General features: G+C 36.2%; 2 protein-coding genes across 4 annotated transcripts in view; one reads left to right on the top strand and one right to left on the bottom strand.

Moving 5' to 3' along the window:
- The window catches only part of LOC127415173 (KN motif and ankyrin repeat domain-containing protein 3-like), a 51,930-nt gene extending 46,199 nt beyond the window's left edge, over positions 1–5,731 (top strand). The window contains exons 10-11 of the mRNA XM_051653792.1: positions 2,243–2,341; positions 2,926–5,731. Of these exons, the coding sequence (XP_051509752.1) occupies positions 2,243–2,341; positions 2,926–2,970 (144 nt within the window). The 3' untranslated portion in view covers positions 2,971–5,731. The remainder of the gene's footprint in view (positions 1–2,242; positions 2,342–2,925) is intronic.
- A 1,935-nt stretch (positions 5,732–7,666) lies between these two features.
- LOC127415174 (dipeptidyl peptidase 9-like) overlaps positions 7,667–13,312 on the bottom strand; it is a 51,791-nt gene continuing 46,145 nt past the window's right edge. For all 3 annotated transcript variants that reach the window (XM_051653795.1, XM_051653793.1, XM_051653794.1), the window contains 3 exons: positions 10,443–10,585; positions 9,965–10,076; positions 7,667–8,315 (listed from right to left, as the gene is read on the bottom strand). In XM_051653795.1, the coding sequence (XP_051509755.1) occupies positions 8,223–8,315; positions 9,965–10,076; positions 10,443–10,585 (348 nt within the window). In that variant the 3' untranslated portion in view covers positions 7,667–8,222. The remainder of the gene's footprint in view (positions 8,316–9,964; positions 10,077–10,442; positions 10,586–13,312) is intronic.

Raw genomic sequence — 13,312 nt, 5'->3', positions numbered from 1 at the left:
ATAGTGGAATTTCTGGTGAAGAATTACACTACTCATGATGGTGAGGGGGAAATCCAAATGAGCTTTGCAGCGACCGCCCACTTCCGCAACACACTGTGAATGACGTAGTCGAGTCGGTTTCCCTACACTTTCAAACTGCTTGTATTACAAATATCTGAATATTTTGCATTTAACATAAACTGTATTGTTTCTATACTTATAATAAACATCTTTTAATCAGTTTAATATCAGTTTAGTTTAATATTTTGCTATCATTTTTATTTTGATTACATCATTTGCAGACCAGCCGGTGGGTCCAAAAGGGGGCACTATGTTGCGAAAAATGTTTATGCTTAAAATTTTGATATGGGGTATCGTTTGAAAGCTTAGAATCTGAACTTTTTATAGATAACCATCACTTCTGTATTTATGTTACACAAAATAACAAAATAAGGCCTGAAAACATTCACGTTGCAAACCAGCACCACCTAGAGGTCATGTGGTAGAAATATTAATATGAACATAAAAGTCTTTCAAGTAGCAATTAAATAGACAACTCATATATCAAATGAAAGCTCTCATTCTCAGGAATGCGACTGTACAGTTTATTTTGTTGCTCTAATACCACAGTTCAAAAGATTTTCAAAAGAATCACAATGTGAAATATGATCTCTGTAAGACATCAAATACAAATTTCTCTTTTATGCGCCGATCACTGCTGCTGTAATCCCCAAATAGCTAAAAACTTTGTCTGCTTTTACCTTAGGCTGTTCTCTTTTTATACTGTTCTCATTTTATATTTGCTTGTGTGAATAATCCAATGTTACATCTTAGATGTACAGAACAAAATATGTAGTCCAGCAGGAAAAGCATGCTAAACAAATAATCAAAAATATATGTTATCAAATATTGATGATAAAATCTTATACATCGCAAAGGGGATCTCAGCTTTCTAATGATACTTAAATTAAGCTTCTAGTCCACTCAGAGGCCGAGATATTCTATGAAACAATGGGGGTGGTGCACAAATTGAAAATTAGACTGAATGTCTATGGACGAGCACATCTTTGAGGGCTAAAATGCATTACAGTGCCACCTACATTTCAGATCGGCATTTTGTGATAGAAGGTGAGAGAGGAAAACGTATTTTTTTTTTCTGTAACTTGCTGCCATCTAGTGGAATAAAATAAGACTTTTTAGAGGGAGATGGCGTGAACAGAACCAGAATAAAAAAATTACATACACACACACATATATATATATATATATATATTTTTATATATATTCGTCATAAGATTGTAAACTAATACAATATTATTTATGAATAATTGGAGTATTTTTATGTATTTTTTTTGGAGGGTTCTGAAGTTTTTTTGGGAAATTGTCCACAGTATTTCTAAATGGTGAGCTTTTAAATTTGAGTGTGAAACATTGCAGGCGGCAGCCCAAAAATGCCCGAGTATAGTACCTTTGTCTTTTTTTTGATTTTTGAATACCTTTTTGCTTCATATAAACGTTTGTAATGTTGTGATTCACCTCGAAGCTCGTTGTTTTGTTTCATGGCGCACAACTTTATTATGAACGATTTTTTGAAATCCATATGGACAAAAAATTAAAAAATTAATGGGAAAATACTTCTGGAACTGAGTCCAACATTGGCGGGCACTGTTGTACTCTATTAGGTAGGTTAGAGAATAATAAAAAGGTAGCTAGATTTAACCGCATCAAACTGTATGTGTCCACCCATTAAAATGGTGATTTTGGCCTGTGACCTTTGAACTTCTTGACTGTATCCAACAATTTAATTCTTACAAGTGCATTACAAGTATATTTTTTTTCTTTTGCATAATTTTTTTTTGACAATCTGTTGAATTGATATTCAATTCAATGGATCAAAAACGTAATTTTAGCTGCAGACAAACCTGTTGCTGCATGATTTCCCCCCATAACAAAAGGGGTAACATTCCTCAGAATTGTGAAACCCAAGAAGTAACATCATTTGGACTTTTCTACAGCATGACCGGTAGATGAGTAAATAATCAGATCCTTTTTTTTTTTTACAAATATTGTTATGGTCCAAAGTATTTCTGTATGCTTCAAATCTAGTGTGACTGATGGAATTCCACGATAGTAGAAAATGTATGTATTACAAAACAAATTAGTCCCATCTTAAATCTTGCTGCACTCGGTATCCAGTGTTAAAGCATCTAACCTCGTCAGTTCATTATGTGTGAAACCATACCCTTTTTCTTCTGTCCTTTAGGATGGCAGTAATGCTCTCTCCATTGCCCTGGAGGCGTCCCACAATGACATTGCTGTCTTACTGTATGCCCATATGAACTACTCCAAAACACAGGGAGATGTAAGTCCTCTTACATATGTCTTCCTGGCCACATGTGCAGCAAGAATTGCCTGTTTACAACTCATAAAAAGTTAATCAGCAGAATAGCAGGGGTTAGAGCGTTGTAATTACTTTTAGTTTAACACTTCACACGACTTGGAGTTTAAACAGTTAAATGGCATTCAAAACCCATTTTACTTTCATAATGTGGAATATCTCTGATATATAACAGATCGGTCCTCTAATCCGATTGGACAAGAATTCCAATAGTGCTGATATTGGCTGCATCTGAAAGCTGAAGGCGAAGTTAACATTTATAGTTAGCATGCCCTAGATGACATAAATGGAAAATATTTTGATTAAAGATTATGAGGAAAATCTTTATTGGGTAAATGGGGTCAATTTTGACTTCTTGCTGACTTTATCACGACATCATCAATTTGCAATGCTTTACAAAATTACTAGCAAATAAAATGTGCTGTAAAAAGTTCTTTTTGTTTATGGCTAGAAATAAAATGATGGTACTATAGCATACCTTTTCATTTTAAAAATGTATTTAGTAATACAACAGATTACATTTTTTTGCTTTGTTGTTTGTTGTTCAGGTAACACCTAAAGCAAACCCCCGGGGCCCGCCCAGTCCAAGATGAACATGGCCCTCAGAGTGACACATGGATACAAAAGGATATAAAACTAAGACTAACTAGCTTTACTGGAAGATTAACAATGTATATGTTACAAGTTTAAATGTATTTATATTGTATTCACTGAGTATTAAGTCTTTATTCAAATACTGAATGCGTTATACTGCAGATAGAATAATATGTATCCACATTAATGTAAGACAGGTCATATTTCTCATTCATGTCCTACAGGTAGGTTTAAAATCTGGAAACACGTTATCTGGAATAATTACAGTTTATGTGTAATGCTATCATGATTACATGGTGTGGTTTAACTGAAACGTTAGGCTACGTATCATGATGCATTATCTTATTTCACATTTTGTTGTGGAATGCTTCCCTAACCTTCAATAATCATTAAAACCGCACACACAAACACACACCGTGGCTTCCCAACAAGGGCAGCCTGTGAGCGGTGTAATGACATGCTGTTTGTAAAAGGGCAGAAACAAACACCTACATTTATTCTACATGGACTCCACCCTTGTTTCCCACCACAGTGCTTTATTTTTATCTTCAAATCTAATTGAGGCATGTGATGATCTGATGGTGGTCTTTTATCGGAGTAGTTTTATTCTCTCATGATCTTTATCCCAAACAAACATTAATTGGCAAATACAGTGTCCCCAAAGTATTTGAACAGTTAAAATGTGATAATGAATGTCATTGTATTAAATAAAAGAATATAAGATAACACAAGCTTGCTTTTTAAGCAAAAAATAAATAAATAAATAAAATAAATAACAAAAATAAGTACTTGGACACTTTATGGTTGTGAAATGTTAGTGTAACATGTCCAAAGTTAAAGGGATAGTTCACCCAAATATGAAGATTCTCTCATCATTTACTCACCCCCACACCATCTCAGATGTGTGACTTTATTCTGCAGAAACAAAGATTTTTAGGTCCTCACAATGCAAGTGAATGGTGACCAAACTTTTGAAGCTCCAAAATCACATAAAGGCTGCATAAATGTAATCCATAAGACTCCAGTGTTTCAATCCATGTCTTCAGAAGCGATAGGTTAGGTGTGGGTGAGAAACAGATCAATATTTAAGTCCTGTTGTACTATAAATCTCCACATTCACTTTCACATGCTGCTTCTTTTGTTTTTGGCAACTTTCTTTGTGCATATCACCACTTATTGGTCTGGGAGAATTTATAGTAAAGAAGTACTTAAATATTGATGTGTTTCTTACCCACACATATTATACAGCTTCTGAAGATATACATTTAACCACTGCAGTCATATGGATTACTTTTATGCTGCTTTTATGAGCTTCAACATTTTGGTGCCCATTCACTTGCATTGTATGGATCTACAGAGCTGAGATATTATTCTAAAAATCTTAATTTGTGTTCTGCTGAAGAAAGAAAGTCATACACATCTGGGATGGCATGAAGGTGAGTAAATAATGACAGAATTTTCATTTTTGGGTGAACTATTGCTGTGGTTACTCATCTAGGACACCTGTGTGAAATTAAGGGGAACTGACTTGATGTATCCCCTAAAAATTACACCAGTTGTTTAGAAGTCATTGAAAAAATGGCTTAGAAGTGCAAAGTTATTACTGCAACTTGCTTTGATATTTCATTATCTAATGCAATGCCATGCAAACATTTTAATTTTAACTTAAATGTCCAAATACTTCTTGGGTCCACAGTACAGTCTTAACAGACAGACATAGAGAGCTTAAACTTAAGGATACTGTCTGTTTTCTAAGATTTCCTTTCCATTTATGATTGTTTACTGACCGTTAGTGTTAAGCTGGATCATTAACATTAACATTCATCAAATAATTGAACACTGCACTTGGCACACACGGTTTATTTATGGTTGGTCAGAAACCAGGTGTTGAGTTCAATACCTGCTAAAACTAAAGTTGAAAAAAAAAAAGAAAAAAAAAAAAAAGAAAATTCATTTCATTTTATTTGCTCAGTTAAATGTATTTTAATGTATTCAATGGTTCTATTTTTTACAGCCTTTAAGTAATGTTGTGTACTATTTCTGCTTTGTCAGTATTTGTTTGTACTCAAAATTGTGTGCTTTGTTTTAATGACTGTATTGTTTTACAATTGTATCATGTTATGCAGCTTTGGCTACTTAAAGGAATATTCCAGGTCAGTCGACCGCGTTTGTGGCACAGTGTTGAATACCACAAAAAATAATTTCAACTCGTCCCTTTTCTTTAAAAAAAATAAAATAAAAAAAAAGGACAAATGGAGGTTACATTGAAACACTTCCATTGTAAGTGAATGGGGCCAATTTTTGGAGGGTTCAAAGGCAGAAATGTGAAGCTTATCATTTTATAAAAGCTCTTACATTAATTCTTCTGTTAAAACTCCTGTATTATTTGAGCTGTAAAGTTGTTTAAATCATAATTTTTACAGTTGTTTTAGGGTTTGTTGAAAATTATATAATTGTCCATAACTTTACACAGAAATGGTTTGTAAGTGATTTTATCACACATTATGTCTTGTGGTTATACTTCTGAATCAGTATTTTAATGTTTATGCATTTGGCTCCATTCACTTCCATTGTAAGAGCCTCACTGTAACCCAGATCTTTTTTTTTTTTTTTTAAGGAGGGACAAGTCAACTTTTTGTGGTAAATCAATATTATGCCATAAATGCTGTCGATTGAGCTTAACTTGTATTGAACATGGAACATTATTTAAGTTAACCTTTTTGCAAAATGCACAATAAAAAGTTTAATTGTATGATGTCATGCAAAGGTCAGTAGGTCTATTTATTATTTGAGAATTGAAAAACAGTAAGGAATAATGGATATTAGTTACACTAGCAAATACATACTATATGGATGGGAAATTTTCAAAATACTGAACTGTCTCAAAGAGAATATTTGGCCATGACATTAGCTGACCCTAGATTAACCCAAATGCATACTTATGTAGAACTTCATTTAAGACATAAGATCAAAAAAAAAAAAGAGCTAAAGTTACTTATAAAGTGGCATTGTTCTGTAGCTTTGTGTTGTGGTAGCTACTTTACAAGCTACTTATAACTCAAGATAGTTAGTCAAACAACTCTTAAAAAAAAAAGTTAGGGTTAAGTTACAATTACACTACAGGTTACTAACAAAAAGTAGCCAACTACATTTAAGCTATTTAAAGAAGAAATGTCAAAAAAGTTATAATAATTTAAATTTCAAATGCCAAGTTAAGGATTTCAGCAACAAAAACAGTTGAAATGTAATTTTTCACCCTTTCGCTGACCCTTTAAAATTAAACTGGCTGTTTCTTTAACACTTCAACATGTAATTGACATACCTCTTGAGTAATAACAATGTGGTGAGTCCTAATAAGTGGTCCTAATGTCCTCATATGTGACCTTACAACCTTAATGATTTCTAAATGAGCCATCTTTTCATCTTAGTTTTAGTACATTAAAGGAATATTTCAGGTTCAAGCTCAATCCTGAATATTTCAAGCTCAATCGACAGCATTTGTGGTGTAATGCTGATTACTGCGAAATTAATTTCAACTCGTCCCTCCTTTCCTTTAAAAAAAAAAAGCAGCAAAGATTGAGGTTACAGTGAGGAACTTGCAATGGGGCCAATCCGTAAACGTTAAAATATGGAGTTTCAAAAGTATAGCCACAAGATGTAAACAATATATGTGTTAACATGATTTGTGTGATAAAATAGCTGACTTAAGTGACTGAAAACAGTGATTTAAACAACTTTACAGCTCAAATAATACACAAGTTGTGAAAGAAGAATTAATGTTAGTGCTTTTATAAAATAAGCTTTTTAAACATCAAAAATTGGCCCCAGTAACTTCCATTGTAAGAGCCTCACTGTAACCTCGATTTTTGCTTTTTTTTTTTTTTTTTCCTCTCTCAAGGAAGGGCAAGTCAAAATTATTTTTTGTGGTAAATCAACATTATGCCACAAATGTTGTCGATTGAGCTCAACTTGTATTGAACCTGGAATATTCCTTTAAAAGGTGCATTTTTCATCCTTTTTTTGTGCTGTTGCTAAACTAGGTGCCACTAGGTTTCAGCGCAACAAACAAAATACTCTGAAAGCTCAAGAAGATTCCTGTTTTCCACGATATGAGCCCTTTACTGAGGCTATATCTGACTATTCATTCATCCAGCTGTCCATCGTGTCCGATGAAGACATCCTGTGAATGTTTCCTCCACAAATTTCGGTCTTTGGCGAGAGTTTGCCAGCTGTTGAGGAATCTGTTTCGATTTTAGGTTTTGTTTGATAGTGTCTTTTTAACGCAATTTAGGTCTGCCTCTGCTGCGAAACCCTTCTTGAAGTTGTGAGTACAGGATTAGTTTGGGTAGTCGGTGGTCGTCTTGCCGGATGACATGACCAGTCCATCGCAGATTGGTAAAATGCTTGGTAAAATTGCATGCTCAAGGATGGAGTTGTTTGGTATGTGTTGCCACCATTTGATGTTCATTATCTGCCGGAGCTGATAATGAACATCAAATGGTGGCAACATACACCAAACAACTCCATCCTTGAGCGTGCAACTTTACCAAGCAAGAGTCAGCAAGATTCCTGTTTTCCATGATATGAGCCCTTTACTGAGGCTTTACTAAGTGAATAAAAACAGCATGATACCTACCTGATTAAAACGACATTGGATTGCGCTCAAGTTCACACCAATGATAACAGACCAGGACGTCATAAAAAATATGTTCCTTTAATACACACTTAAAACTGCAGGTAGTAGTGTGAGGTGTCCTTGTGTGAGAGCCACACTTGCGTGGCTAACAGTGACGCTGGAATTCATGTTGGACCGAAACACGACTGCACTCATAGAACAGAAGAAGCTTAAGTTAAATGACCGGTTAACAGGATAAGAGCATGTCTGTATGTGCCTGTAGAAATCCAGTCTCTGTGTTCTGATAGAGCCACTAACTAGAAATTTTAAAAATAAAAGACACATTTTGGCAGCTTAATAAGTGTTTAAGGGGAGTAGGAAAAGAATGTCACCTATCTGTGGCACATCATTTGAAATAAAATAAAAAGGTTTAATGAGGTTAATGAGTTAACAGCCTCTTCTCCATTTGTTGGATGTGTTGTTCCTGTTAAAAGTGTGGTGACATGCACAAATGACATTATGCTGGGGGACATCGAGTCTGTATGTGGCTGTTGCAAAGACACTCTTTCCAGAAAGAGTGCATGAGAGCAGAAGGCGGGTCAGGGGAGGAGGAGTTGTGAATAGAGGAGGTCCTCATCAGAGGTGCTGCTGGAGGAAGTACAGTAGCATGATCTCATAATGCTCTCCAGACTCTGGACAGCGGATGCTGTGTCTCTCATTGGGGTAGATCTACAGAGAAGACAGATCATAAAGGAATAAAATCCTTCATAAATTTATATTTTTAATAAAACAATGAATACATTATGAGATGCACACATGACACTGTAAAAAATAATATATAGCTGTAAATCTGAATATATTAATGTAAATAAATATTTTAAATGTAACATGCTCAGGCATATTTAAAAAAAAACAAAAAAAAAAACACTATCAATATTTTATTACAACAGTTAACATGAAATATATATATACATACATCCACTGGTGGCCAAAAGTTTGGAATAATGTACAGATTTTGCTGTTTCGGAAGGAAATTGGTACTTTAATTCACCAAAGTGGCATTCAACTGATCACAAAGTATAGTCAGGACATTACTGATGTAAAAAACAGCACCATCACTATTTGAAAAAAAGTCATTTTTGATCAAATCTAGACAGGCCCCAATTCCAGCAGCCATCACTCCAACACCTTATCCTTGAGTAATCATGCTAAATTGATCATTTGGTACTAGAAAATCACTTGCCATTATATCAAACACAGTTGAAAGCTATTTGATTCTTTAAATTAAGCTTAACATTGTCTTTGTGTTTGTTTTTGAGTTGCCACAGTATGCAATAGACTGGCATGTCTTAAGGTCAATATTAGGTCAAAAATGGCAAAAAAGAAACAGCTTTTTCTAGTAACTCATCAGTCAATCATTGTTTTGAGGAATGAAGGCTATACAATGCTTGAAATTGCCAAAAAACTGAAGATTTCATACAAAGGTGTACACTACAGTCTTCAAAGACAAAGGACAACTGACAACAAGGATAGAAAGAGATGTGGAAGGCCAGATGTACAACTAAACAAGAGGATAAGTACATCAGAGTCTCTAGTTTGAGAAATAGACACCTCGTATGTCCTCAGCTGACAGCTTCATTGAATTCTACACGCTCAACACCAGTTTCATGTACAACAGTAAAGAGAAGACTCAGGGGTGCAGGCCTGATGGGAAGAATTACAAAGAAAAAGCCACTTTTGAAACAGAAAAACAAAAAGAAAAGGTTCGAGTGGGCAAAGAAACACAGACATTGGACAACAGATAATTGGAAAAGAGTGTTATGGATCTTAACCCCATTGAGCTTTTGTGGGATCAGCTAGACTGTAAGGTGCGTGAGAAGTGCCCGACAAGACAGTCACATCTATGGCAAGTGCTACAGGAAGTGTGGGGTGAAATATCACCTGAGTATCTGGACAAACTGACAGCTAGAATGCCAAGGATCTGCAAAGCTGTCATTGCTGCACATGGAGGATGTTTTGATGAGAATTCTTAAGAAGTTCTGATCATTTTTTTCGAATTGTAATAGTAATTTTTCACATTATTAATGTCCTGACTATACATTGTGATCAGCTGAATGCCACTTTGGTGAATTAAAGTACCAATTTCCTTTCGAAACAGCAAAATCTGTACATTATTCCAAACATTTGGCCGCCAGTATATATGTATATCCTGAATATAATATAATATTTAGACTCTACATTGTATATTCAATGTTAAAAACAAGACTGTCACAATTATTTAAGCTTCAATGTTATGAAAAGTGTGCAAACCAAGCACAGAAATTCTTCAAATTCACTCAGAACTTAAATATTTCAATAGATTTTAGTTTTTTCCCAACCTGTAGCTGATATGGCTTTCCTGCACGGATAAGTTGAGACACTAAGAAGTTGGTGTGGAAAAAGTGCACATTTTCATCGAGGAACCCATGTAAAATAAGTAACCGGTTTGGCCTGAAAAAAACAAAACACAAACATAAAACAGTGGTCAGTGCAGTGAAAAGATACAGCAACTGCTGTAATGCATGGGATTGAAATTCAATGCTAAAAATGTGAACAGCTAAAAATATCTGGATCTTATTTTTTTTTTTATTCCTATTTGTTAAGGAGAAAAGGTTAAGAGAACAATGCTAGGTTTAGATGAATGTTTGTCTGAGCAGTTATCTTGTGATTTGATTGAATTGGAGAGATTTACCATGTCAGAACATCATTTACTTTGCTAAAATACATGTGAAAAATCAACAGGTATTTTATGTAAGGAGCAAATCAGTGAGATGACATTTTGTGTCGAGAGAATGCAATGCCACTGCAGTAACTCACTCATTGGGGAGTTTGTCGACATGCAGCGCCACAGATCCTGCCTCATAGCCTTGCTGGTTATTTTCAGGCACGTCCATGTAGCGTTCAGTGTAGCCAGTATCGTATGCCATCCACACCGTCACAGGAGCTCCTGCTATAGCCACCTGAAGCACAGAATGAGAACATTCTCTTCACACTTGATCAAATCACTAATCATACCAATAAAGTGCATTCAGAAAGTATTCAGACGCCTTCATTTAAAAAAAATAAATTCATGCTGCAGCCTTGTGCTATAACTTTGCAAATGTATTAAAAAGAAAGAAACTGAAATATCACATTGACATGAGTATTCAGACCCTTTGCTATGACACTTGGCATTTAGTTCAGGTGCATCCCATATCTCTGGATCATCATTGAGGTGTTTTTACACTTTGGAGTCCACCTGTGGAAAATTAAATTGATTGGACATGATTTGGAAAGACACACACCTGTCAGCTGTCTATATAAGGTCTCACAGCTGAAAATGCATATCAGAGCAAAAACCAAGCCACGAGGTCAAAGGAACTGCATGCAGAGCTCAAAGACAGGATTATGTTGAGGCACAGATCTGGGGAAAGCTACAAAAAATTTCATCTGCATTGAAGGTTTCCAAGAGCACAGTGACCTCCATAATTCTTAAATGGAAGAAGTTTGGAACAACCAGGTCTCTTCCTAGAGCTGGCCACCTGGCCAAACTGAGCAATCAGTGGAGAAGGGCCTTGGTAAGAGAGGTGACCAAGAACCCGATGGTCACTCTGGTTGACCTCCACAGATCATGTGTGGAGATGGGAGAAACTTGCAGAAGGACAACAATCACTGCAACACTCCACCGATCTGGGTCAGACGGAAGCCTCTCCTCAGTGAAAGACATGCAAAAAAGCATCTAAAGGACTCTCAGACTTTGAGAAACAAGATTCTCTGTTCTGATGAAATGGATTTAACTGTTTGGCCTCAATTCCAAGCGTCATGTCTGGAGAAAACCAGGCACCACTCATCACCTGCGCAATACCATCCCAACGGTGAAGCATGGTGGTGGTAGCATCAAGCTGTGGGGATGTTTTTCAGCGGCAGGGACTGGGGGACTGGTCAGGGTTGAAGGAAATTGAACGCAGCAAAATACAGAGATATCCTTAATGAAATCCTGGTCCAGAGTGCTCAGGACCTCAAACTCGGCTGAAGGTTCAGCTTCCAACAGGACAGTGACCCCAAGCACACTGCAAGAGTGGCTTAGGGACAACTCTGTGAATGTCCTTGAGTGGCCCAACTAGAGCCCGCACTTGAACCCAATCGAACATCTCTGGAGAGACTTGAAAATGGCTGTCCACCGACGGTCCCCATCCAACCTGACAGAGCTTGAGAGGATCTGCAGAGAAGAATGGCAGAAAATCCCCAAATTGGAACCCAATCGAACATCTCTGGAGAGACCTGAAAATGGCTGTCCATCGATGGTCCCAATCCAACCTGACAGAACTTAAGAGGATCTGCAGAGAAGAATGACATAAAAATCCCCAAATCCAGGTGTGCAAAGCTTGTCGCATCATACCCAAAAAGACTTGAGGCTGTAATCGCTGCCAAAGGTGCTTCAACTAAGTGCTGAGTCAAGGGTCTGAATACTTATGTTAATGTGATATTTCAGTTTTTTCTTTTTAATAAATTTGCCAAGTTATCAAAAATCTGGTTTTTGCTTTGTCATTATGGGGGATTGAGTGTAGATTGATGTGAAAAAAAAGAATTTTAGCATAAGGCTGCAAAATAACAAAATGTGAAAAAAATGAAGGGGTCTGAATACTTTCTGAATGCACTGTATATGAATGTAATTTAACAGCCCTTTAAAACATGATGCGAATACAAAAATACAGCTGTTGTTTCTGAATCAAAGTGTAAACATTTGAAAATGTTTGTTTGCTTATTTTAAAAATGCAGCTGTGAAATTCTGTTTTGGTAATTCAATTTTCAAGGATTTGTCATGATGTTTTAATAAGAATCTGTAGAGAAAAGTTCAACAGCACCAGCAATTTATATCTAAACCTTGTGTATTTGACATGCCACCTGCTGGTCAAAGTAAGTTTTTGTGTTCTTATCAATGTACAGTTGAAGTCAGAAGTTTACATACACCTTAGACAAATATATTTAAACTCAATTTTTCACAATTCCTGACATTTAACGTAGAAAACATTCCCTGTCTTAGGTCAGTTAAGTATCACTATTTTAAGAATGTGAAATGTCAGAATAATAGTAGAGAGAATGATTTATTTCAGCTTTTATTTCTTTCATCACATTCTCAGTGGGTCAGATGTTTACATACACTTTGTCAGTATTTGGTAGCATAGCCTTTAAATTGTTTAACTGGCGTCAAACATTTTGGGTAGCCTTCCACAAGCTTCTCACAATAAGTTGCTGGAATTTTGGCCCATTCCTCCAGACAGAACTGGTGGAACTGAGTCAGGTTTGTAGGTTTCCTTGCTCGCACACGCTTTCAGTTCTGCCCACAAATTTTCTGTTGGATTGAGGTCAGGGCTTTGTGATGGCCACTCCTATACCTTGACTTTGTTGTCCTGAAGCCATTTTGCCACAACTTTGGAGGTATGCTTGGGGTCATTGTCCATTTGGAAGACCCATTTGCGACTGAGCTTTAACTTCCTGGCTGATGTCTTGAGATGTTGCTTCAATACATCCACATAATTTTCCTTCCTCATGATGCCATCTATTTTGTGACGTGCACCAGTCCCTCCTGCAGCAAAGCACCCCCACAACATGATGCTGCCACCCCCATGCTTCACGGTTGGGATGGTGTTCTTTGGCTTGCAAGCCTCACCCTTTTTCCTTCAAACATTACGATGGACATTATGGCC

Source organism: Myxocyprinus asiaticus, chromosome 24 (genome assembly GCF_019703515.2).
Source record: "Myxocyprinus asiaticus isolate MX2 ecotype Aquarium Trade chromosome 24, UBuf_Myxa_2, whole genome shotgun sequence".
In the NCBI taxonomy this organism is placed as follows: Eukaryota; Metazoa; Chordata; class Actinopteri; order Cypriniformes; family Catostomidae; genus Myxocyprinus; species Myxocyprinus asiaticus.
Note: the sequence above shows the minus strand (reverse complement) of the source record. Positions and strands in the feature narration are given on the sequence as shown.